A 24,904-nucleotide genomic window follows, 5' to 3' on the forward strand; every position below is an offset into this window, starting at 1 on the left:
TTAAAGAAAACAAACTCATCATTTTTGTTACAAACAAAACAAAACCCCTTGAAACCCTTCTCTTCTACTTCCGACGCACTTTGCTCCGCCACTCTCCTCCGTAATCAACTCCCTCCGCCGCGCCATCCTTATCCTCACTGCCGCCATTGTCCTCCCTTTTCAGTTTGAAGAATGAGTTTGTGTGACTGTTGAAGCAAAAGAAACAATGTTCAGTGTTCGAAATCTTCATAAACATTACTCCCTCAAACCCATTTCATCTCTCTTTCAACTTCAATCCAATCTCTTCAGGTAAACCCTTTTCCGTTTACTTCAATTTTGTATTCAAATTCATAAACCCTTAAACCCCTTTTACGCTTTTTCCTTAAAGTTTATATTTTTACATCATTCACCAAGATTCTAGTCTAAGGTTGTTTTTTTTTTTTTTTTACTAAGATTGGCTTACATTTGTTAATTGGTATTTCATAGGAATAGGTAATGTTGATTTGATTTGATTCGATGTTTTTGTCTTTTTGGTTCAGAAATGTTGTGCCTTTAGGACAAGGAATAGAGCAAAGTAAAACTGATGATAAAGTTGAAGAGTACCATAACGATAGCTTTTATTGTTATGTTAAACCGTTGAATCTTTTGAATGGATCCTTGTGTCGGGGAATGTCAACGATGAGAGGAAAGAGTATGCGAAGCAAGGTGGAAAGAAGAATGCAGAAAGAGTCTGGTAAAACATTAAGGGAAATTCGAAAAGCTAAAAAAATTACGAAGAAACTTATGACTGACGAGGAGCGGCTTGTTTACAATCTCAAAAGAGTAAGTTATCTAGCAGCCCGTCTAATAACTGTTTGTCGACTACACTTTTTGTAATTCATGTTTTTGCATTCCATATATTGCTTTGAGATGTTGTAACGCTTCTGATTTATGTATTCGAATTTATGGTTTAAGGTTCTATTTTGAATTATTTTTTAACTTATTGAAGCTTCTCAACAAAGCCTTCTTAAACACTTTAGGCCCCTGTTCTAATCTTAACAATTGGGCTGCTAATAAAAAGAAAATTCCAAATTTTAAGTATATCACGTTAAATACAATTAATTTAGACATTAGAAAGTTTAATTGGTAATGAAAAAATTCTTTCATAAAAAACTCATACATCAAACCAAAGTAATGAAAATGATAATTTGATGCATGATTGATCATAAGGGGATAATTTGATGGATATCAAAGAGTGATTCAAAATAGACATGGAACTGTTAGGATTGAGATTCTGTCAAGAAGGGGAAATTGTTCTGAAATCTTACATTATGAGTATAGAAGCTGGGTTTAACAGGTGTTGAATGGAACTGTTTGATATTTTCTTGAATAGAGCTATACATATCTATGTTTCCATGTTTTCGCTAGCCTTTTGTAGATTTTTTGTTTATCTTGCCATCACGGGGGTTTGTAAGAACGAGTTAAAGTGATTGTATAGACTAACAAGCTAATAACTTTTAATATTAACTACTAAACTCCAACTAATTAAATCAAAAATATAGTAGAGCCCATAAAAGAGAGAAAAGATACAAAGACCAAAAATAAAAATTGTAGTAGAATGAGTAAAAGTGATTATACCAAACCTTTATACAGGAAGCTTGAGCTTCTATTCTATCGTGAGAATCTGAAAGCCCTGAAACCGCATTGACGAAAGCTTTACCAAAGCCAGTCGAGTCAGTAACCCATGCCGCATTTAGAACAAAGAGAACTCCCAAAATTGCGGCAAAATAAATCCAGGAAGGTAATTTCTGTTCAGACAAAATTAAACGCTGTGGAATCCTCGATCACGAAGTTCGATTCTTTATCCTTTATTTGTGTGTAGTCGGTGGGATGAGATGTGTGTGGTGGGGGAAGGGAGTGTTTCTTCTGAATTCTGATCTGGGCCAAAGTCATGAAAGTTTGGGCCCCAAATATCTGAGGCCCTGTGCTGTAGCTCAGCCTACACAGGCACAGGGCCGGCCCCACCGTGCTTCTCAATTAAAATTGTTTTATGGTTTAAAGGCTCATGGTTAACTAAGAGTGATTTTGAAAAAAATTGAGATGTAGAAACTAATTTCAACTTATGTTGTAAAGTATTGGTTTATTGTAAGAATCTTTTAATATTTCTTTTTACAAAGATGCTCATTGAGAAGTTTATTCAAGCTGATTTTGGATTGTAAATGTTGTATAGATAGGAGTCCTCGTCGATCAGTCACTCTAAGTTCAAATGCCTTAAACAATACTACTGTTTTTTTTTATTTTTTTTTTAAAGAAATTGTGTGTATGCTATTTCTATGTGAAAGTAGTAAGCAGAATTGGCTTATATTTGAAAAAGAACTTTGATGCCTGTGCGAAATGGGGCAAGTTCAAGTGTTTCCATGGCCACAACTTATAACAAACTTGTATGACAATTCTGGCGATTTTAACAAAATTGAGGTTTACATTGAGAAATATTGTTGTGTTTGAAAGAATGCGTGCATGTGTACTGGTTAAGATTCTTGTTGTTTATTCATTGTAGAAATTGTATATTCCTTATCAGTTTTAAGTAATTGTTTCGTTTTCGCTACTTCACTGTTGCCAAGAATTTAACTACTTCATTGGCTTCGATTCTTTAAATTGTAGCGCGCACATGATAACCGTGACTTGAAAATTTTCAAGCTGTTATAATTTATAACATTGCATATATTTGATTTGAACTGTATGATATTGTCTATGTTTAATTTTGTTGTGGTGCTCGTTATATGATCTCTTGGTTAAATCTTATTTTCCTACCCTTCAACTGTTTGCAGGCAAAGAAGAAAATTGCATTGCTACTACAAAAGCTTAAGAAATATGAGCTACCGGAGCTGCCTCCACCACGGCATGATCCAGAGCTCTTTACACCCGAACAGCTTCAGGCGTATAAAAAAATTGGATTCAAGAACAAGAATTATGTTCCAGTTGGTGTTCGTGGAGTATTTGGAGGAGTTGTGCAAAATATGCATCTCCATTGGAAGTTTCATGAGACTGTGCAAGTTTGTTGTGACAACTTCCCCAAGGAAAGAATTAAAGAAATGGCTTCAATGCTTGCAAGACTGAGTGGTGGGATCGTGTTAAACGTTCATAATGTGAAAACAATCATCATGTTCCGTGGTAGAAATTACCGCCAACCCAAAAATTTGATACCTATTAATACCCTTACAAAGAGGAAGGTAAGATTAACTTTAGAATCATGAACTGTCATATTTAGGTTCCAATATTGTTCATTATCAGTTAGCTTTAGTTTTGAAAGTAAACAGTAGTTTTGGTTATTGAATGTGTCAGACACTATCAGTTGTAGACCTGTAGTCCTTGAATTGACCATAATCACAAAAGCATTTTCAAATGTGGCTTCCGTTAGTCAGTTTTGTCCATCAAATGTTCTTTCGTTAGTCAGTTTGGTCCTTGAATGTGTGTCTTGCATTAGTCAGTTTGGTCCTTCAAATTACTAATATAATACACACTCAGTGGTGTTTTTTTTGTAATTGTGAACATTCAGAAGTTTCGGTGACACTACCTCACACATTTAGGGACTAAAATTACTGTTTGCTCTTGGTTTAAATTATTATGCTTGCATGATTGACTTTAATGTTTCAAGGACAAAAGAATTTGGTCCTAGTTATGGTATCTATTAAACAAAGATCTTAAATACTACGAAATAACATATTTGTTACCGTTATTATATACAGGCCCTATTCAAGGCCAGATTTGAGCAAGCTCTTGAATCTCAAAAGTTAAACATAAAGAAAATAGAACAGGACCTGCGGCGGATGGGAGTAAATCCTGAGGATCCAACTGCAATGGCCAGCATCCAAAGAGTGGCTTCCACTTTCTTCAATGCAATTGACAAGAAAGATGGAAGTCCTTATGTTAACCGTGGAGACAAGCCGTCAGTAATAGAACCTAATGATGGTTTGGAGGAATCAGATCCTGCTGAACAGGAAGAGCTAGATCGGTTCATCGCTGATATAGAGGATGCCGCCGATAAAGAATATGAAGCTGAAGAGGCCAAAGAAAAGGAAGAGTTTGGAAGACTTAGATATTGGAACAGAGAAGAGTATGGTGGAAGATTCAGAAGATTGAACGATTCTAGAAATGATGACTATGATGGTGAGGTTAGAGGCTCAAGAGTTCGGCAGAATATACATCCCAAGCATCGGACTGCCGATAGCGACGATGAAGAGAATGCTTATTCTAACGACGACGACGACGATGGTGAGTGGCATCATGGTAATATTGCCGATGACAGTGATGTTGACAGCAATTTTGATGGCTCTGATGAAGCTAGAGGTAGGTTCAAGGAAAGTAGGGGGAGAAGGGAGAGGATAAATAATACAAGTATTGGCAATGGTCAAGTTAATGGTGGTCAGAGCAGACACGGTGAAGCTAAATTTAGGACGAATATGGGTGTACAAGATTTTGAATCAGAAGATATACTTAGCGAAGTTGAAAATGCAATGTGGGAGTCGGATTTGGAGGACAATGACTCGGTACATTTGAGAGGAGTCAATAGCAGTAACTATAAGAGCAGCAGCAGCGATGATGAGGGTCAGATTGATGATTCCGCTCAATATCGTAATAGTTTTAATGCACCAAAGAGTTTGAGAGGCAGGGAAGCAGGAATTATCCGCACTAAATCCGTGTCCATGGATGCCTTTAGCGGTTTGGAAGACTGGATGTCCCAATCAGAAGGTGAGGAGGACTCAAGAGGTGGTGATAAGGACTACCCTACAAGTCAAAATACTAAGGTGGTCAAAAGTGATATCCATAAGAAGAGATCACCAAAGGAAGCTGATGAAGCTTGGGACAGTGACTAGGCCAAGTAAATGCTATACCAGAATTCATTGTAGTTTTTAAGACTTTGTTTGACAATCAGAACGGATGGAGAGCGACTTTACCCACCTCTCGTTTTTCAGAAACCACACACGACTCTGGAAGTGTACTTTCAGACAACATAATTTGTTCAGATGTGTACTTTAGGGCGTCATAAAATTTGCGATTTTTTCATATGTGTACACCGAAGTTATTTAGGTGGGTGGGAAAAGTTCTGCCTGAAGAAATTGTTGATTGGTTGAAACAAAATCATCAAGGGATGAAGCTTAATGTAGCTTCCTCTTACTGTTATTCCTTCTCACAATAATGTTACCTCCTCAACTCCTCAAGGTTCTATTGTCCTACGGGATGAAGCTTAATGTAGCTTCCTCTTACTGTTATTCCTTCTCACAATAATGTTACCTCCTCAACTCCTCAAGGTTCTATTGTCCTACTAGTCATGATGTACTTGATATATTTATTAGAAGTGGAATAACAGACATTGTGCTATGAGTTTCTGCTAAAGAAAATTGTTTTTTACAGGGAAGAAAATTTTCAGATTCATCGGAGATACGTAGCATATTTGGATACACTTTTGATTTTAGTTTTTCGCGTCCCAACGCCTTTTTGCCGTGGCTTTTCTGAAGCCACTATTTGTAGCTTTTGAGTAATGATGCGTCTGATTAATATCTCACCATGAACACACAAGAATTACCCTTTCACTATTTTTCATAGACATATTTCTTGTTTGAAGGGTATGTCACATTTTTTAATTTCTGTACTTTAAGTCCCTAACAAGCTAACTCGTTCAAGTACTGTTTGTACTTTCCACATACGTGATCATTGAACAACAACGAAACTAAATTCTATTTTTTGTACCCTAAGTTTCAAATATATCTTTTAAAAAAAAGTACGAACTTTAAATTTTAAAGTTCCAATTTTGTGATAATTGAATTCCAATGTTATGGAATTATATGTGATTTTGTAAGAAACGTGTTGCAAAAAGTTTGTCTCATCTTGAATAAAATTCAAGTTCATTTTAGAGAGCTTAGACCATCTCTGCCGCATCATTCTCAAGCAATCAATTCATTTACTCCAACAGTGAACTCTTGAAAGTACTCTTAAAAATTTGCACTTGATTTTATTTTAATTTGTTTAAATAAATAATTATTAATTAGTTAATTTTCTCAATACATATAAAAAATATACCAAGTTATTTAACTATTTTTATGGAACAATTGATTGTTTCAATGTTTAACACCTTAACTTGTTTAAAAGGTGTCAATTCAATGGCTAAAAATTCATTTTGTAATATTTAAGGACATAGTTCGAATCCATATAAGACAACTGTAATATAAACAATAATTTTATTATTGTTATTAATAAAAGAGGAATGATATTTTGACATCCAATTTTCAACAACTTTTTAGGGACAACCTTTTTCCTCCATTCTTATTGGACAATAACAATAGAGAGAGAAAAAGGAAGAGAGAATAAAGGTATAATGAGAGTATGAAAGAGAGTTGTCACAAAAGTTGTTGAAAATTGGTTGTCAAAATATCATTCCTCTTAATAAAATTCTCCTTGTCCCAATTTTTTCTTAAAAAAATCATAACGGATCAAAATAAAAGTGTGACTTCGACGAATAGTGATTAAGAAATTTAGAACTTCTAGATACTCGATATGGTTAAGATTACTAACCCCAAGAGTTGACCTGTCGATGTAGGTTTGAGACTTAAGAACGTGCTTCTCTAAACAATTTACCAAGTCAGTCTTTGTACAGAGTTTTGCTCTGACTTCAATTAAGGGAAATTATACCCTATACCCCAACATATATACTTCTACCCCTACAAACCATTAAAAATACCAATTTTAACCTTTTTCAAAATCACATATTTTTCTCTTTCTCATTTTCGTACTATCTTTTCTCCTCAATTGAAAAGCATTTCCTCCATTCAAAGAACAAAAGCATCACAAATGTATTGGTTGGAATTAGAACACATGAGTATCATAATCACCACCAAGATCTCCATTCATATTAAAAAAAACAAACCCTAATTTTTTTTTTCTCCCAAAAAAATTAACAATTGGCCATGTAAATTATCACAATCCTTGAATTGTTGCCGATAGAAGAACAATTAATTGAATTGAGTTCTTATTGGTTAAAATCCTAATCTCTTATCTTCCTTAAGATTACATTTTGTTTTTATTCTATTTTTTTCTATTACAAATTTCTATTCTTACTTTTTGAGCACTAAAGTATTGATTGTTGTTTCATCTTAAAAAATTGTGATTTTTTCTGTCATCAATATCTCTACCGGCGGTGATAAAGAAAAATTGTTTGGGTTAGGTGTCAATTTGCAGAAAGCTTTAGTCATGTATTATGGGGTGAATGGGTGAGATTTTGAAAAAGGTTAAAATTGGTATTTTTGATTATTAGTAGGGGTGGAGGTATAAGTGTTGGGGTATGGGGTAAAATATCCTCAATTAAGTCGTCGAATCAAATGTTAGATATACTTTTGAAGCCCATGGGCTTATTTATTTGACACAAAAAGCCCAATCTAATATCAAACACAAACATTTGTCAAACAAACTAGAGTAACGTGTCTCTCTCATACAAATCTTCTTCAATCATGAACAACAACAATCCAGAAACCTCCTTCTTCTGATTCGAACCTTAAAACACGAATTTTTGTCTTAACACAAATTAGGGTTCTTCAAAATTCCCAATTTCGATTTTCATCAATTCAATTCAGATTTGCTTCGATTTTGTTTTCTTCTTCAAGGAATCCGTGAGCTATGAAAATGGATTTAATGTCTGGTTACAAGGTAATACTTCTATCCTAATTACTCTCTTCAATAATTAATTTTCTGAATTTTATAGTGTAAGATTTTAATTTGATTCAGTGCATTATATTGTATCAATTTCACAGTGATCATGACTAGATTAGGGTAATTAATCATTTTTTGAAATTAATTAATCTGTTAAGTTTGTATAGTTTAACATGTTAATCTTTCTCATTGTATTTGTATTCATTTGACAGTGATCAATGATCATCACTAGATTAGTCTATTAATTTTGTATGTTTTATAGTTTAAGATGTTAATCTTTCTCAGTACATTGTTTATAGTTTATAGATTAGAGCCTCTTTGTTATAGTGTTTTTTTGTGGAAAAATGTATTTTTTTGAACAAAAAAATCACTTTTAGAAAAAGATGTGGAAAATAAGCTTAGGTGGTTTCTGCATGTAGATAGAAAAATTGTAGATTCTGTAGTGAGGAGAGTAATGCTTTGATCGAAATATGGTTTACAATTGAACATTCCGGCGTAATTTGATCCATTTAGCCGACTTTCACTTGGTGAGAAAAGACTTGTTTGTTACAAATTTTCAAAAAACTTACAATGTGAAAAAAAAAATCTAAAAACTGGCTTCTCCAGAAAATAATTTTGATAACTGAGTTTTTTAAAAAAGTGATTTTCTTGCTAGTAAACAAACACAACTTCCGCTTTTCTAAAAAAATTCTAAAAATTGATCTCTAAGTTATTGAGTATCAAAATCAATTTTTTATACACCGTAACAAATGGGTTCTTAATCTATTAATTTTTCACAGGGTGTTGTTGGACTTGTTTTTGGCAACGAGAATTCTTCAAATGAAGATAGGTAAGTTAAAGTTTCAATTTTGTTGTCAATTTTTGTCAAACTTTTGGTTCCGTTTTTGATTCTTTATGTAAGTATACTTAGTGATATATTTCTTGTTAATGTTATGTATCAATAGGTATGTTGAGCGTTTGCTTGATCGGATAAACAATGGTAAACTACCAGATGACAGAAGAAATGCTATTACTGAGCTTCAAGCTGTTGTTTCAGAAAATAAAGCTTTCCAGTTAGCATTTGGGGCAATGGGTATATCCCTTTTCTCTCAAACAAATTGTTTTAGTTTCTTTTGTTTCTTTTGTTTGTCTTATGAATTATGTTTGATGCATCTTTGTAGGTTTTCCTATAATGTTGGGCGTCTTAAAGGAAGAACGTAATGATGTTGAAATGGTGACAACATTCTTCCCTGTTATGTTTACCGTCTATTTTTGTTTTTTTGCTGTTTCTGTGTTTTCAAGGATCCACTTCGATAAGTTAATTTTTAATACGACAATAGATGAAAAAGGGAAAAAGAAGATTTAAATTTAAATATGTGAACTTGTTTTTTAACAAGTTGATTATTAGATTCATAACTCAGGTCAGCGTGCTTACAGACTTTGATACAGCCTTTAATATATGGCTTTTTTATTTACCAATTTGGAATTGGTATTGTGGTCGAATTTTACATATATCTATCATGAGTAAATAGCAAATTTTTGTTTGCAGCTATTGATTTAAAACAATTCATTATTAATATCTTGCTGCCATTATATAACAAGTCCTACTGGCAAGTTAATTGGAAATTATATCCTTGCAGGTTCGTGGTGCCTTGGAAACTCTTGTTAGTGCATTGACTCCTATTAATCATCCAAAAGGACCAAGTAATGAAGTTCAACCAGATTTGATGAATACTGATTTACTTTCTAGAGAAGAAGAAAGTATCCCTCTTCTTCTAAGTTTGTTGGTAAGAATTCCATTACCAAAATCATGGGATGTATTCTCATTTATATCGCTGAAAGTGTCCTGTACTTTTAGGCTTGTGCATATAAGTCATGAAGTTTCTTAGTTTATGACTTTTCCTTTGTATATTTTGACAGGAAGAGGATGATTTTTATGTTCGATATTATACTCTGCAAATATTGACTGCCCTTCTCAGTAATTCTCGACAGAGGTATTAGTTTACTAGTTTCCTAGGTATTCCTAAATTCTCGACAGAGGTATTAGTTTACTAGTTTCCTAAAATTGTTATGTCATCTTGGTTGGAAAGGACCCTCACTGACTTCTTCTTCAGGTTACAGGAAACTATATTGACTATCCCCCGCGGTATAACTCGGCTAATGGACATGCTTATGGATCGTGAGGTTCGAGACTTGAAAACTTTGTAATAATCTCAACAAAAAAATTCAAACTATACAGTTGTTAAATCATTTCCAGCTCTGTTGTCAATAGCGGCTGCGCCGCCCGCTATAGCGGAGCGGAAAAAATCAGCCCACCGCTCCTAGCCGCGATGGAAAAAAGCGGCCCGCTATTCAGGAGTGCGGGGGGAATTCAATGCTGCCAAAGCAGCCGCTACACACACACCATGCAGAAAGACGGTTTTGCCCATTACTTTTAACCGTTTTAAGGGTAGTTTTATAATTTTTGAAACGTTAACTTCATAAATTATGAATACTTCATGAATTTTAAGTAATGTTTAAGGTATTTTAGTATTTCTTTTTGAAAAATGTGGTATTTTAGTATTAAATATATTAGTGTCCACACCACAAAATAGCACCCGCTACACACCCCGCTCCCGCACCGCACCAATTTTTGGGGTGGCCGCGCCGCGCTGCATTTCCGCTTTGACAACAGAGATTTCCAGTCATAATTACTTGTTGATTGTTAGCTGTTATTGATTATGAAAAAATGATCACTGTTTACCTTCCAGGTGATAAGAAATGAGGCCTTACTGCTTCTTACTCACCTGACCCGTGAAGCTGAGGTAACCTTTTTGCTCTAACAGAAATGTTTTCCCCCACTTCACCTTATTTTTCTTAAACTTTTTTCATTATGCGGTCAAATTTTCTTATCTAAATAAATTTAATGGTTACAGGAGATCCAAAAGATCGTCGTCTTTGAAGGTGCATATGAGAAGATATTCAGTATCATAAGGGAGGAGGGAAATTCAGATGGTGGTGTAGTTGTGCAGGTGAGGCATGGCTACTCTATTACAGTGCTTATTCAATTTGCTTTATATAGCTTTTGGTCTAAATAATTCTTTGGTCACTTTTCAGGACTGCCTTGAATTGCTGAACAATTTGATTCGTAGCAATGTATCCAATCAGGTTTGTTGACTCTGTCGTGTTTGTTAAGTTTATACCTGATTAATACTGATTTCAACTATACGTGGTTCAGGTACTACTCAGAGAGACCATAGGATTTGATTCATTGATATTGATTTTGAAGCTGAGAGGAAGTTCTTATTCTTTTACTCAACAAAAGGTTGGATTCTTTCAATTTTTTTACTTACTTTGTGCTATTAGTGAACCCTTATAGCTAACTCTTGTTATAAACACCATGCCAGTAGACAATCAATCTACTCAGTGCATTAGAAACCATTAAATTGCTACTAAAGGGAGGTTCTGAGGCTGATCCTGGGAAAGATGCTAATAAACAGAAAAATAAGACAGCTCTGGTTCAGGTTCGTAAAAATCTTAGACTTATTATGATGATGATTGCATAGATGAGGAATCTGCTTCTGGCAAACTTATACTTCTGTTTTGTGGAATTGAATGTAGAAAAAGGTACTGGACAGTATGTTGATATTAGGTGTTGAAAGCCAATGGGTACCTGTTGCAGTTCGCTGTGCGGTAAGATAACACTCCTCTCACAATGTATAGACACGTCGGCTTAATATATAATATTGTGTAATGTTTAACGAATTATTTGATCTTATATTTTCACTATAAATTTAGTTTAGTATTCGCATCTTTCATTCTATTACAAATGACATCTAGACATGGTTGTATATCTTTGTTCTGTTTGATGTTTTAACCTTTTAAGTAATGACAAAGTGATGTCCATGCATGAGTGATAGTAGCTTTTGTTCTAAATATTTGTGTATAAGTTTGTCAATAACAAGTATTCTTCTTGATAAATCGGTGGAACTTGGAGTCTACTTGGGTTATAAAATAGTCATTGAATCCAATTTTCTTTGGTTTCATATGCATTTCAAAAGAGCATTTTGTTTTTTAGTTATAGTTGTAGTGCCTTTCCCAGTTTCTGTTCTATGGCATCAATCCAATTTTGTTTTTCTTTTTTTCTTTCTGAAAGGCTTAGTTTGCATGAAAATTATCAATTATTATGAAGTATGAAGGGGTGCTCAATTTTATGTTGATGAACTTTCTCTCATTAGGCATTGAGATGTATTGGGGATTTAATTGCTGGAGATTCAAAGAATCTCGATCTTCTTGCTAGCAAAGTTCTTGGAGAGGAGCCGCAGGCCGAACCTGCCCTGAATTCTATACTTAGAATAATTTTGAGGTCTTCTAGCATGCAAGAGTTCATTGCCGCTGATGATGTTTTCAAAAACTTTTGTGAGGTTGGTTATGCATACTTCTTTATCTTGATTTTTTTTTTTTTAAAGCATTCATTGTCATCATACATATTACATAATTTAAGAGCTGATAAATTTGGTTAGTGCACATTAATGCTTTTGACTGCCTATTTTTCATTTATGCTTCTTTTTTAACTTATTCCTTTCTTGATTAACGTTATCTAAATCAGAAAAATGCTGATGGCCAAGCAATGCTAGCGTCTACGCTAATTCCACAACCATATTCCATAAATCATTCATTCCATGAGGAGGATGTTCATATGTCTTTTGGAAGGTTTGTTTTGTTGGTTGTGCTTTAATGGTGTGCTTATTGATAATATATTGATGATGTGTTATTTTAAATTTATTATACAAGTTCTTGTTCATGTTTGTTTCCTAAATCATAACATTTCAGTTAGTATTCTATCTTCATTCACCTTTAACTTCGTTATTTGTTTCACTTTCAGCATGCTATTACACGGTCTTACGTTGGGTGAAAATGATGGTGATCTTGAGGTATGTGATACTTCTTCATGTGTGTGTGTGTGTATTTCATATTTCAGATTTGTTTGGATTATCTGGCTAACATTATGTTAAATATGTAGACTTGTAGCAGAGCTGCTAGTGTTCTATCTCATATATTAAAGGACAATCTCCAATGCAAGGAAAGGGTATGTTAATAATTCCCCGCTTCATTGCATTTTTAGCTTTATTTTACAACAAGTTTTGGTAGATGTAATGTAAGGACTACAGAATACATTCTGATTAACTTTATGCTTAGATGATTTGTTTTATAACAAAAACATTTATCATATAAAAATCAATGTATTCATCTTACATTTTAACATGATAATTTTATGAACTACAGATTTCTACTATAGAAAGGCATTCTATTGTATGAGTATTTCTTATCCAATTTAAGCTTTTACTCCAAATGAAATGAAAAAAGAAAATTGTCTCGACTCTCTAATTTTAAGGAAGCTGACGTCTCTTGCATGCAATAGCTTATTCAGATTGAGAAATTAGTTAGGTTCTCTTTTTCTGTGAAAGAAGCTAATAGGTGTATTGTTAGCATGTTCTCTTTGATCTATGTAACATATCTATCTTTATTTTCCCTTTGTTAGTAGTTGAATGGAAATTTTGTGACACCATTTGGTAAATTGTGTCTCCCATGCTTTTCCTGTGTCGGTAGTTGGGCTTTTTGCGTACTGTATCTTGTTGGGTTTTACTTTTACTGTCAATGCACTTATTTTTACTGGAATATTGCAAGTCTAAAACTTCTTATGTTTAAACAACAATTGTTGATTAAAGGTAATCAGATTAAATAAACTTATAGGGGAAGTAATACACTAGGGAGGACATTTAGAGTAATCTCTGTATAAAGTTTTTAATTTTCTATTCAATAATGCATAATATTAGCATCAATAAATACTCTCACCGGAGATCTAGTCCTGCCTTTTGTTAGTGCAAGTTTTACTTACATGTATATGAGTTACTTCAGACCATCATGCTTTTCATCTTTCTCACTCTCACTTTTATAATTTTTTGATGTAATATTCTTTGATGTTCTTATGAATTTACTTGAAGGATAACCCAAATGTTACTTTTGCTATTTTTGTATGGTTTACATCATAAACTATTCATACTATTGCGGTTAGCCATGCCACATCAGTGTTTACCTATTGGTTTATTTTGCTCTAGATATTTTTTCCCATACATTTATACATAATGATAGTATGAATGGTAAGATTAAGGAAAGGAAGAAGTGAAATTTAGGTGCTCAGAGAAATTTTAAAAAATGTTTCAGGTTTTGCGAATTGAAATCGAGGCACCCATGCAATCATTAGGAGCTGCAGAACCACTAATGCATCGAATGGTGAAATATTTGGCCCTCACCTCTTCAATGAAATCCAAAGATGGAAAGTCTAATCCATCGGGAAATTCATACGCTCAAGCTATTATTTTGAAATTGCTGGTTACCTGGCTAGCAGATTGCCCCAATGCAGTGCACTGCTTCCTAGATGCTCGACCACACCTTACTTATCTTCTTGAGCTAGTATCAAATCTGTCAGAAACAGTTTGTATAAGGGGTTTTGCAGCAGTTGTGTTGGGTGAATGTGTGATCTATAACAAATCCACAGATAGCGGGAAAGATGCATTTGCCATTGTTGATATAATAAGTCAGAAAATTGGGCTTAGTTCGTACTTCTTAAAATTTGATGAGATGCACAAGAGTTTTGTTTTCGCTAATGTGGGGTCATCATTCACACATAGATCGTTCTCGAGATCTTCAGCAGCTAGCATGGCAGATATTCAAGATGTAGATGAGAATGATTTGTCAGAAAAGAAAAATACAGATGATCCAATTCTCACTACAATTTTGGATTCTTACTTCGTGAATTTTGTGAAAAGACTGGAGGCAAATATTAGAGAACAGATTGTGGAGGTTTATAGTCGTCCAAAAACCCAGGTAACAGTAGTGCCAGAAGAAATAGAGCAGAAGAGAGGCGAAAGTGATGGTGAATATATAAAGCGGCTGAAAGCTTTCGTTGAGAAGCAACACTCGGAGATACAGGTATTATTTGTACTTGTCCATTCCTCTCAGTATATATACGTGGATAAGCCATGAATCTGTTTCTTTCATGTAGTCTACCTTACTGTATAATTAACAACGTAGAGAATAGATGTTCTAAAATCAACCTTCGAAATTCAGAGTATTTAGTTCCGTAGTTTTTTATTAACATTGACATTTACGTAATGTGACATTTACGTAATTCAGGTAGGTTTTTTTCTGATGGTTTTCTGTTTAATAATAGTACCTTAGGTTTGTTCAGCAAGAATATCTGTAATTCTTTTTGACATGAATGTGATATAGAGTCCATAGAAAAATAAGAAGTGTGTGGAACTGCAGGAGCCAGTGCTCTTTAACAAATTTATCAATATGGTTTGACTATTCTTGATATGTGTTTGATTTAGTGGTTATTTATTTTATTTTTATTTTCATCGTCTCAGGATCTTGTTATTCGAAATGGTACATTGGCCGAGGACCTGGCTAAGACAGGTAGTAGTTTCCAGTCTGAGCAAAGAGTAAGTGGAGGCATGGACAGAGTCCAAATAGAGACACTCCGTAGAGATCTCCAAGAAGCATCTAAAAGGTTGGAGATGCTTAAGGCAGAAAAGGCCAAAATTGAATCCGAGGCAACTATGTATCAGAATTTAGCTGGAAAGATGGAATCTGATCTACAGAGTCTGTCCGATGCATACAATAGCCTTGAGCAATCTAATCTCCAACTGGAGAATGAGGTGAAAGCACTGAGGGGAGAAGGACCCTCAACATTCCCGGATGTGGAGGCAATAAAAGCTGAAGCAAGAGAAGAAGCTCTGAAGGAGAGTGAAGGTGAACTGAATGATCTGCTTGTATGCCTCGGGCAAGAACAAAGCAAGGTGGATAGACTTAGTGCTAGGTTGTTGGAGTTGGGAGAGGATGTTGACCAACTACTTGAAGGCATTGGAGATGATGCTGGAGCTGCTGAAGATGTCGAAGACGAGGATGACGAGTAATATTTTTATTTGTGTCTCACTTTATACATTTCATGTTAAATTGTACAGCTAACTCAAATTATGGTTGGATTTTTATTGGAGATGATGGTTGGATTTTAAATTATGATTTCTTCATGACACAGTTCTTGCTGGTTCTATTTTGCAATATTCAGGTGTGATAAAACTGTCTATTGCGTTTTATTTTCTTTCTCCTTTGTCGTGTTAGCCAATCAAATTTGCGAGAAAGAAATTTAAGGCAATCATTTGTATTCTGTTGAATGTTTTTACATGAGGATATACTATTGCAAGTGTCTGCAAATTTATGTTATTTTTTTACCACATTCATCAAATAGTCTAAAAGCAACAATAAATTTAACTTACATCACAATTGACAACAAGTAATCATTAAAAATTAAGTAAATTATTCTGCAATTAGAGAAGGTAAAAATGTAGATAGAAACATGTTCATGATCACAATTCACAAGGCCACAAAATTTGCAGGTTCTCCAAACATAAAGCACAAGGCTACAAAATTTGCAGGTTCTCCAAACATAAAGTGCGGATAGAAGGAAAGCACAATTTCATGTTCTTTATCATGTTTTATGGATATGAAATATGTGTATACACAGCATCACCAGTTTCCGAAATTCACTGATAAAAGATGATAAATAATTATTATTATACACTGGACAAGTCGTTGCTGATGCAAATTTTAAAATAATTATTCTTCACGAGACAAGCTGTCACTGCTAAAATTTTAAAAATCATTATACATCAAACAAGTCATTGATACAATTTTTAAAACAATGGTTATAATTTATAAACGGGACAAGTTGTCACTGTTAAAAATAATAATTATACAGGGTAAAAGTTGTCGTTGATACAATTTTTAAAATAATAATTTTACACGGAATAAGATTTTTTTTTTTTTTTTAAGGATACACGTGATAAGTTGTCACTACTTAAAAGTTAAAAATAAGTATTCCACAGAGGACATGTTATCCATGATATATTCTTTATAAATAAACACGAGACCAAGATTTGTGAATGATAAATATTAAAAAAACGTGGGATCAAGATTTTTTGAATAATAAATATAATGAAGACATTTAATCAAGATTTGTGATTGATAGATAAGTAAAAAAACACATAAGACTAAGATTTGTTACAAATAAATAAATAAATAAAACAAGGAACCAAGGTTTGTGATTAATAAATATAAAAAAACATGAAACCAAAGATTTATGACTGATTGATATAAAAACTAGAAGACGTGAATTAGTAGTGTCACATATAAAAAAAATGTCAAACTGAAATAAATCGTCAACACCGACGAGTACCAATGCGGAGGCACGGTTATCTTACTAGTATTATTATTAGAAAAATAAAAAACATTGACACATAAGAAGAAGGTTGCTTTCTAAAGTTTAGAGTGGATGAAATAGTTTATACATGGATTTAAATTGTTTGAACTGCCGATGGGATAATTGTATCCCACTTCTTTCGCACGCACTCATAAACTCATAGTACGCAGCCTCATGGTAGAATTTGTCTTTAGCCAAAGTAGAAAGCATTGAACTTGAAGCCAATATAGGAAACACAATGAATACGATACTTGCAGTTGTATATAAAGCATCACATAATGGCTGAAAAAAAAGAAAAAGAAGAAAACATTACCAAGAGTTTACAATATTTCTCAAGAGTGCATCAAGACCACAAAAAAGTAATAGAAATAAGCTTTAGAGGACACACTAAGCTTATAGAAAGAAGGGACAAACTGAGTCGAGAGGATTTCCTTAACTTTAACTAGGAAAGTACTCGTGTTATCACACACGTTTGTTATTAAATATTGTCCAAGAAAGATACTAATAACGATAAAGAGGCATCAACACAAAAGAAAGTGCCTAGAGCATTTCCTTTTCGGTTGGTGTTCTACTAACAGAAAGGGTTAAACCCTAAATCCTAAACCCTAAACCTAACGGAAGGGACTTAGCCAACCAAATAAGGGGAGATTACAACCAGTTAAACGTTTCCTATATTCAAACTTCTCTACTTTGCCATCTGTCTCGCACCACCACTCGGCTATATTGTGAATGTAAATTTCTCTAGCGAGAATAGGAAGGATTAAACTTGAAGCCAGTAGAGGAAACACGATCAATACAATACTGGCATCATTATAGAAAGCATCACTGATACCTACACAGGAGCATGGGTGTCCTTCTATCTTGGGAGCAAGCTTGTTGCATTGATGCACAGGAGGAGTTGCTTTAAACGGAGCAGCAGAGAAGAACCTTCCTTCCGGGTTGCGGAGGAATTTCGAGAGAGCAAGACGGGATTTGAGAATTTGGAAAACAGACATTGTGACCTGCGTGAATCAAATCACAATAATAAAAATATCAAACATGGAGAAAAACAAAAATCGAACAGAATCATAAAAAAGAATCATATCATATAATTGAGCAATAAAGAAAAATCGATCGAGTCAAAGGGACAATACGTGGAGAATGATGTTACCTAGCAAAAACGAAATCCAGGTAGGTTATGCAGAGAAAGAGTGAAAATGGAAAATTAGGGTTGCAGGAAATTTTTATAGTGACGAGTTATTTTTCATAAATTGTTAATATTGTGATTTTTTTTTTTTTACGAAAGCAAAACGATATTCATTCATTTAAATTACAATAACATATCAAAACCCCGCTAAAAAACGTAAAAGTGAACCTGCGCACAAACTCATAACATCGAAGTTAATAACATAAAATGCCTACAAATAATATGATAAAATCTAAATCACCATAATACTCATGCTTCCGGATCTGCAACGTTACGCCCAAATCATTGACTGAATCTTTCAACATGAACCAAACGAACACTGCAATAAGGCTAAATCACACAATGCCGCACAAGACGACGAACAACAGAAAGGCGCACTCAGACGACAAAATCACGAAAAAACACAAAAGAAAAAACTTGATATATGTGAAAATCAATTATTTAGATCTAAAGAAACGGGAAAAAAAGTTGCAGAGGGGTGATTCTAGGTGAAAAAATGACCTAAAACCACCCCTTCTCGATGAGTGAAAGAGAAAGAGAACTTAGAGAGAATTAGAAGTTTCTCTCACTAAAAAACTAAAGCCGGCGGAAAGTTAAAAATAATAAATGAAAATTATCAATATTAACGTAATGTTTTTATTAAAAAAATATTATATATGGTCTTGGAGATTTTATTTGTCTATGACTCAAAAGTAAATTTGTATGTTTTAATATAAAATGCGTTATTATGGAAGGGTTGGAGATTTTATTTGCATTATTATAGATAACAAAATTTTGTTTTAAGGAAGTTTAAATTTGCACATAACAAAAAACAAATTTTATTTATAAAAAAATTTGAATTGTCCAAAGTATATCATCAATTAGTTTTATTGAAAAGGAGTAAGACTGAGAAAGAGTATAATTGATAAATTGTACCCTTAAATTGTTAAGACAACAGTTAAATAGAAATACAAAATTCGTACTCAAACATCACTTCAAAAGAAATGAAGGGAGTGAGTTTTTTGCGCTTGATTATTTTCATGTTATTTTTCTATAAAGGAGTCCCTAAACTGTAACATTGAGACGTACAATTCATATACGGAACAATTTGTCATTAATCAATAAAGTTAGTTTTATATCTTATAAATAAAAATGAGAATAATTATATTATACTAATTATGGGTCCGGATTGATGTCAAATGGCTTAAAGGATCAGTTGGACCAAATCAGCCGTCAACCATCCACATAGACATAAGGACGGTGGACAATGTTGAGTATCGTCGACCATTACCAACTCAGACGGAAACATTTAGTTCACCCAGATGAAGGTCAGGAACGACGATGACATGAGAACCATGTTCTCAATATTTGGTCGATAGTACTTAAGGACCGATTGATCGAGTTGGACGTTTCGTTGGTGAGATTGTTGAACCAAAATGGGTTTCTTACGATGTCAATGAAGTTTTGATGGTAACAAAATATAAAAGAACAATTGGATATGCTAATATGTATTCAAGTGTGCAAGACCACATAATTAAATACTTATACTCTTAAGTTTTGGTTTTTTTTTTTTTTTTTTTTTACAAAAAGTTAAGTTTTGGTTATGAAATGTGAAAACATTGAACGCATAAGAGTGTCTCTTACGTACATGAGAAGCTCTGAAGAAAAGTCAACCAGAAGTCAACGTTGTAAAAATTAAGTAAATTAATTATTTTGCAATTAGAAAAGGTAAAAATGTGGATAAAAACATGTTCATGATAACAAGGACACAAAATTTGCAGGTTCTCCAAACATAAAGTGAGGATAAAAGGAAAGAACAATTTCATGTTCTTTATCTTATCGTAATTTATGGATATGAAATATGTATACACAGCATCACCAGTTTCCATTCTCTGAAGATTTTCATTGGTACTTAACAAATACACAAAAAATGCTAAGCAATTGTCATAGCATGGCAAAACATCTCTTAATTATTGTAAGGTGGAAAAGGGTTTTATGTCATGGTATGGTATCTACCTATCAGAATGACATTGATCAAGCACACCTCATTGCTGTCTCAAGGCAATGTAACCCTATGAAGAGAAACTATAGTCTATATATATGGACAAGCTATTGCATTATGATTGTGCACTGTAAAGTGTACACATAATATGTATAAATCTTTGTTGATTTGACTCCATCAATTACAGTTCACTGAAAACCATAAAGAACTCTACGAGGATCCAATTGTCCACTGCAATAGCTTGATGAAACAGTAGAGATTTCTTGATAGCCCTTCCATTCTTCACATGGCTTCAAGATAATAGGAGTATCAATAGCTGCTGAATTCACACATAACATCATTTTGTAATCATCAACTCCCAAATCAGGTAGAACTTTGGCCTTTTTATTCCATGGATTCCATACAACTGCACTCTCATCACAAATCGATATAAAGTCATGCAAATACATCAAATGTATGAAACAGAAAACATGTAAAATGTGATTCCCTAACTAATAGTAACCTGTATCTGGAAGTGAATTCTTCTGGAGTACAAAAGTTCTTTTCTTTTCATGATCTATGATGGCAATTTTATTTGGGCTATGCACGTATACTCTGTCCGTCTACAAGGTAAACCGAAAAAATAATTAGAGAACTATGTATCTATGAAAGAATGTGATGCTTTATGATACCAACCTCTCCATCAAATGTAATTGCATCAGCCTGCTCAGTGAATCTTGATCTATTCATCAGATTATCAACATAATCAAGTGTTTCCAGTCCCTCAATACGCACTTCACTGCACATTCGTTGAAACACTCTTAAAGTTAAAGACATATAAATAACCAAAATGCTAAGGCATGATGATCATGTAGTAAGAAAATGAAGTGCATACCTGATATCTGATACAGACAAATAGTTGCATAGTGAAAATGCAAAAGAAAATGGTTTGTTATCAGTGTTTCTGACTCTAGGAATCAGAATGAGCTTGCCAGCACTTAGAGATATGCGAAGTCTCAACTCAAAACTGCATAAACAGAACATACAAATTGAAATATATATATATATGATTAAGTGAAATAGAAATAGAAGGCAAACGTGTCGGACACCAGACACACCTTCAACATAAAGTGTCTATACTACATATGATACATACCTTCGTGGCGTCTTTAAGTCAACTCCTGTTGACTTTAATATCAAATCCACAGATGAATGATTGTCTATTGGAGGTAATGGTGAAGGGTCTCTATCCAATGACCACATCCTGTTTCTTGTCATTCCTTGTGTCTCAAGTGAACCAACATCACCAAACTGCAACACAAAGTTGTAGTTGAATATCAGCAAGTTTGGAAAAATTTCTCAACAAGCACTTTTATTTAGAATAAAATACATTGCAGCATCTGAGTTTTTCAATTCTAGGTTCTTTTGTAAGTTGAAATTGGCTTCTACATATTAATTTTTTCCTAAGTTTTTCCTTAAATTACTTCGTATATATCTATAATTTTTGTTTATAAAAGTGAAGAATTGTTAACTTATTTTAAATGAAAAGCTTCCAATTTCATGTAACATCAATAGTTTATATTGAAGACGTGTCTGGTGTCCGACACGTGACAATCCCCAACACCAACACTATCACGACACATGTGGTTAGATTCAATTACTTTCCATTTTCTCAAATTATTACTAGTGTTCATGTGTTAGTGTAAATGTTTGTCCGGCGTCTGTCGGTGTTTCATTCTAATCTAAACTAAGCCAGTTAAAACTAACTTTACTTGAGCAATGACCAAATTGAAATATGTTCAAAGTTCACACCTATATTGTGAATGTGAAGAAAGTACTTACCCGTGCAAAGCAAGCTGATATACCTCCTCTGATAGCTTTATGTTGTTTCCATTTAGCCTGTTTAGTAGAAAATCCCCATAATTTACATCAAGTGCTCACAAAAGATGGACAAATTCATAGAAGTAACATCTGCATTTTCTTACAAGAAATTAAAGCCAAAATAAAGCAAGAATGTTTTTTTTTTTTTACCTTGCTGCTCATAAAAAGTAGTTCTTCCTTCCTTTGATTCTTCCAAGAAACAATATGCCCTCCATATAGAAGCACCTGAAACCATATGTTTCAAAAGCTTTATTATGAGATCATAGTTGCTTCTGTACCATCATTTTAAAACTTAGACAACCATACCGGTCCAAATAATATTTGATGATAGAATTTACAAGTTAGTCAAAATTATAAGGGAGGATTAATACAAACCAAAGCAAGTAAGCATAGAATGTTTGTTCTGAGTAGTCAAAAGATTATTATTCAAGGTATGGTCCAAAGTAACACAAATTTCTGAAAAATGATCACAAGTTATTGCAAACATAGATATTCTACAACCTATTTATGTTGAGCTACACAATCAATAATTAACACATCAAGAGCGTGTTTGGATTGACTTTTCTTAGCTTATCAACTAACATAAGCACTTCTGAGACTGTTTGAGTGAATTTAGAGAAATAACTAATAGTTTGACTTAAATTTATCTTTTGGTATAGAAATAGTTTATACATAAACACTTATCACAAAAGTACTTATACGATAATCGTTAAATTAAGTTGTTTATACAAACATGACTCGATTTTTATGATCACAAAAAATACTATCATGTTAGGAAATCCAATTTTTCCATTAAGATCACTAGCAAAAGAAACCAACCTCAGCTGATGAACCATTTGGATCAGTCAATACAATCCTTGGCAATCCATCTTTGTCTTGAAATACATTCAAAGGCATCTGTATAATTGGTTGATGCTGCTGTTGCTGCAACCTTAATGCTCTTGAATTACTCACAAATGGCTTCACTTTCACTCTTCTCCAATCCAGGTTCTGCAACCAATCAAAAAAACCAAACAATGTTCTCAATTTCATCTTCACCATCCACCATAACAACATCAACATAATATTCATTTATATCTATATAAAAATTTATATGTATGTTAAAATTAAAATATTGATCAAAGTTAACCAAACCCTTTAGAACAACAAAAAGACCATAAGAAATGAGTTTGATTTTGAATCAGGAGATAGCAAAATGAACAAGAAAGAAACAATATTTCCTATTGAATTATGTGAAAAGATAAATCAAAATGTAAAGGGTTAACGTACTTTGGTAGTTATCTTAATTATACTATATAATATAAATCATATAAACTGTTTATCAGTTTGGTGTTCCAAGAGGCACAACTAATAACTTTGTGTTTCAAGAGAACATGTTATATATATATATATATATATATATATGTTGTGACCCTAGTTAACGTTGAAGTTGGAGAATATAGAACAGAAATCAACAATTTTTATGTTATAATGTTGGAACAAGATTCTCTTGTCTTGTCACAAGTTAGACTCTGGTTGGTTGGTCTAGATGATATACATGAACAATATTTCTCCACCTTTGTGCCACCTCACTTATATAATATAGGGATTAATTTGCATACTTTGTTGGTGTAATTTTTTTTACACTTTCACCTAATTATAAAACTATTATTTTTTATGACAATTGTGTAAAAATTCTTTAAAGCACATTGGTGCATATGAATTAAATTCACAATATAGTTTGTATAAGAAAATGTCTCTTTCTTTAAAAAAGAGATGTTCTTTTGGTGCATTTGTTGATTCCCTTATTGCATGTATAAGCAATGGGTGCACATACTTTGAAAACAACTTTTTCTCTGTGTTTGTTTTGTTTTGTATTTTGTTTTTGAAATTCAATTCTTTAGCAATATTTTTCAACTAAATTTCATAATCATATTATTTAAATATTTGATTGGTTCATGTTGTATTTGTAGTTAGTGTAAGAAAAAAACAAATAGCAGGTATATATTGCATGGTTTAACATATATAATATTGTTTTATTAAGTTTAAGAAAAAAAATCTAATGTATTATCTATACTACCCTAGAAATAATTTACAAATATGCTTAATTACTACGTCCAAGAATGCATCACTATAAAGGCAATATAGTAATATGAGAGGACATGAATATTCGTAAGGGATTTATTTATTAATTAACATTTGTGTATGATGTCCAAGGTTAAGCTATAAGTTGCTTTCTATCTACGCGGATTTGAGTGGACAGAAGAAAACTTGAACTTAAAAAGTAACAAATGTGGGCCTAATGCAATATCTTCATCTTAAATAAACATTTGCTTTGTTGTTATTTTGTTTTGACAAAATTTGCAATGTGTATCATACGTGACACTATGATATTGATGTATCTCTCACTTACATTTTATTTTTTCTGTAGTTTATCTAAATTTCAAAAAATCTACACAAAAATCAAAGGATGCAAAGTCTCAAAAGTTCGGATCTAGATTGTCTGTTGTAACTGCTCCATGCAGTAGGCGATCTCGGTCTCAGAAAAATGATTTAACGATTTAGATTCATGCAATGTAGTTTCATACAGTTTCAGTTTGAACAGTTCAATTTTGATCGGACTGTCCGTAACCGGTATAGCGTGAACGCAGTTACAATATGGGATCAAGTTGGCAAAAGTTCTAGTTATTATGTTTATTCATAGCATCAACATATGGTATGAATATAATAAGGAGTGTAAGTAAAAGATCTCATGTCCAAAAATCATTCATATAAATATAAATATAAATACTCACATTTGCATAAACCTTACATGGATTGGAAAATGACATAAGAATGTATGATTCATAGACAGGTCGCACTATAATATAGAATGGGCGGTGTGAGGTGACCAAAGGGATACATGAGTTTGTCAATTTAATTTTATGCTACACATAGAAAGTTTCAATAAATAAAAGTA

The 24,904-nt window shown here is 33.2% G+C and overlaps 3 protein-coding genes across 5 annotated transcripts; 2 read left to right on the forward strand and 1 right to left on the reverse strand.

The window, feature by feature from the left end:
* The first annotated feature begins 17 nt into the window (after positions 1 to 17).
* LOC146911830 (RNA-binding CRS1 / YhbY (CRM) domain protein) lies at positions 18 to 5,379 on the forward strand. Its single transcript, XM_085717984.1, has 4 exons — positions 18 to 288; positions 519 to 801; positions 2,787 to 3,188; positions 3,705 to 5,379. Exons 1-4 carry the CDS (start codon positions 206 to 208, stop codon positions 4,830 to 4,832), a joined length of 1,896 nt encoding a protein of 631 aa, XP_085574110.1. The 5' UTR covers positions 18 to 205; the 3' UTR covers positions 4,833 to 5,379.
* Positions 5,380 to 7,441: 2,062 nt separating this feature from the next.
* GC6 (golgin Putative 6) lies at positions 7,442 to 15,894 on the forward strand. Its single transcript, XM_085717985.1, has 19 exons — positions 7,442 to 7,656; positions 8,439 to 8,488; positions 8,604 to 8,731; positions 8,820 to 8,872; positions 9,279 to 9,425; positions 9,559 to 9,632; positions 9,753 to 9,822; positions 10,389 to 10,442; positions 10,554 to 10,649; positions 10,735 to 10,785; positions 10,856 to 10,942; positions 11,028 to 11,141; positions 11,239 to 11,310; positions 11,856 to 12,041; positions 12,227 to 12,330; positions 12,503 to 12,551; positions 12,641 to 12,706; positions 13,843 to 14,610; positions 15,048 to 15,894. The coding sequence occupies exons 1-19, from the start codon at positions 7,627 to 7,629 to the stop codon at positions 15,594 to 15,596; spliced, it is 2,748 nt and encodes a 915-aa protein (XP_085574111.1). The 5' UTR covers positions 7,442 to 7,626; the 3' UTR covers positions 15,597 to 15,894.
* A 4,008-nt stretch (positions 15,895 to 19,902) lies between these two features.
* LOC146911832 (putative glucose-6-phosphate 1-epimerase) lies at positions 19,903 to 23,324 on the reverse strand. 3 transcript variants are annotated; one of them, XM_085717987.1, is made up of 9 exons: positions 23,236 to 23,324; positions 22,786 to 22,956; positions 22,117 to 22,191; positions 21,928 to 21,984; positions 21,242 to 21,396; positions 20,981 to 21,112; positions 20,782 to 20,884; positions 20,609 to 20,708; positions 19,903 to 20,512 (listed from the first exon to the last, which is right to left on the reverse strand). In XM_085717987.1, exons 2-9 carry the CDS (start codon positions 22,861 to 22,863, stop codon positions 20,295 to 20,297), a joined length of 918 nt encoding a protein of 305 aa, XP_085574113.1. In that variant the 5' UTR covers positions 22,864 to 22,956; positions 23,236 to 23,324; the 3' UTR covers positions 19,903 to 20,294. The 3 variants fall into 3 exon arrangements, with proteins under 3 accessions (XP_085574113.1, XP_085574114.1, XP_085574112.1); XM_085717988.1 differs by having other exon boundaries at positions 23,101 to 23,324; XM_085717986.1 differs by lacking the exon at positions 23,236 to 23,324 and having other exon boundaries at positions 22,786 to 23,044.
* Positions 23,325 to 24,904: the final 1,580 nt, after the last annotated feature.

This window comes from Medicago sativa, chromosome 6 (assembly GCF_051527215.1).
Source record: "Medicago sativa cultivar Bolivia chromosome 6, Bolivia_mono, whole genome shotgun sequence".
Lineage (NCBI taxonomy): Eukaryota > Viridiplantae > Streptophyta > Magnoliopsida > Fabales > Fabaceae > Medicago > Medicago sativa.

Excerpts from the sequence above, each read along its gene's own strand:
- LOC146911830 (XM_085717984.1), top strand. The coding sequence starts at position 206 with ATGTTCAGTGTTCGAAATCTTCATAAACATTACTCCCTCAAACCCATT. Across the intron at positions 289-518 it reads CTTCAATCCAATCTCTTCAG|AAATGTTGTGCCTTTAGGAC; the intron begins GTAAACCCTTTT and ends TTTTTGGTTCAG. Across the intron at positions 802-2,786 it reads TTGTTTACAATCTCAAAAGA|GCAAAGAAGAAAATTGCATT; the intron begins GTAAGTTATCTA and ends AACTGTTTGCAG.
- GC6 (XM_085717985.1), top strand. The coding sequence starts at position 7,627 with ATGAAAATGGATTTAATGTCTGGTTACAAG. Across the intron at positions 8,732-8,819 it reads GTTAGCATTTGGGGCAATGG|GTTTTCCTATAATGTTGGGC; the intron begins GTATATCCCTTT and ends GCATCTTTGTAG. Across the intron at positions 12,042-12,226 it reads TTTTCAAAAACTTTTGTGAG|AAAAATGCTGATGGCCAAGC; the intron begins GTTGGTTATGCA and ends TATCTAAATCAG.
- LOC146911832 (XM_085717986.1), bottom strand. The coding sequence starts at position 23,037 with ATGAATATTATGTTGATGTTGTTATGGTGGATGGTGAAGATGAAATTG. Across the intron at positions 22,192-22,785 it reads CAAATGGTTCATCAGCTGAG|GTGCTTCTATATGGAGGGCA; the intron begins GTTGGTTTCTTT and ends ATATGGTTTCAG. Across the intron at positions 20,513-20,608 it reads GAATTCACTTCCAGATACAG|TTGTATGGAATCCATGGAAT; the intron begins GTTACTATTAGT and ends ATGAGAGTGCAG.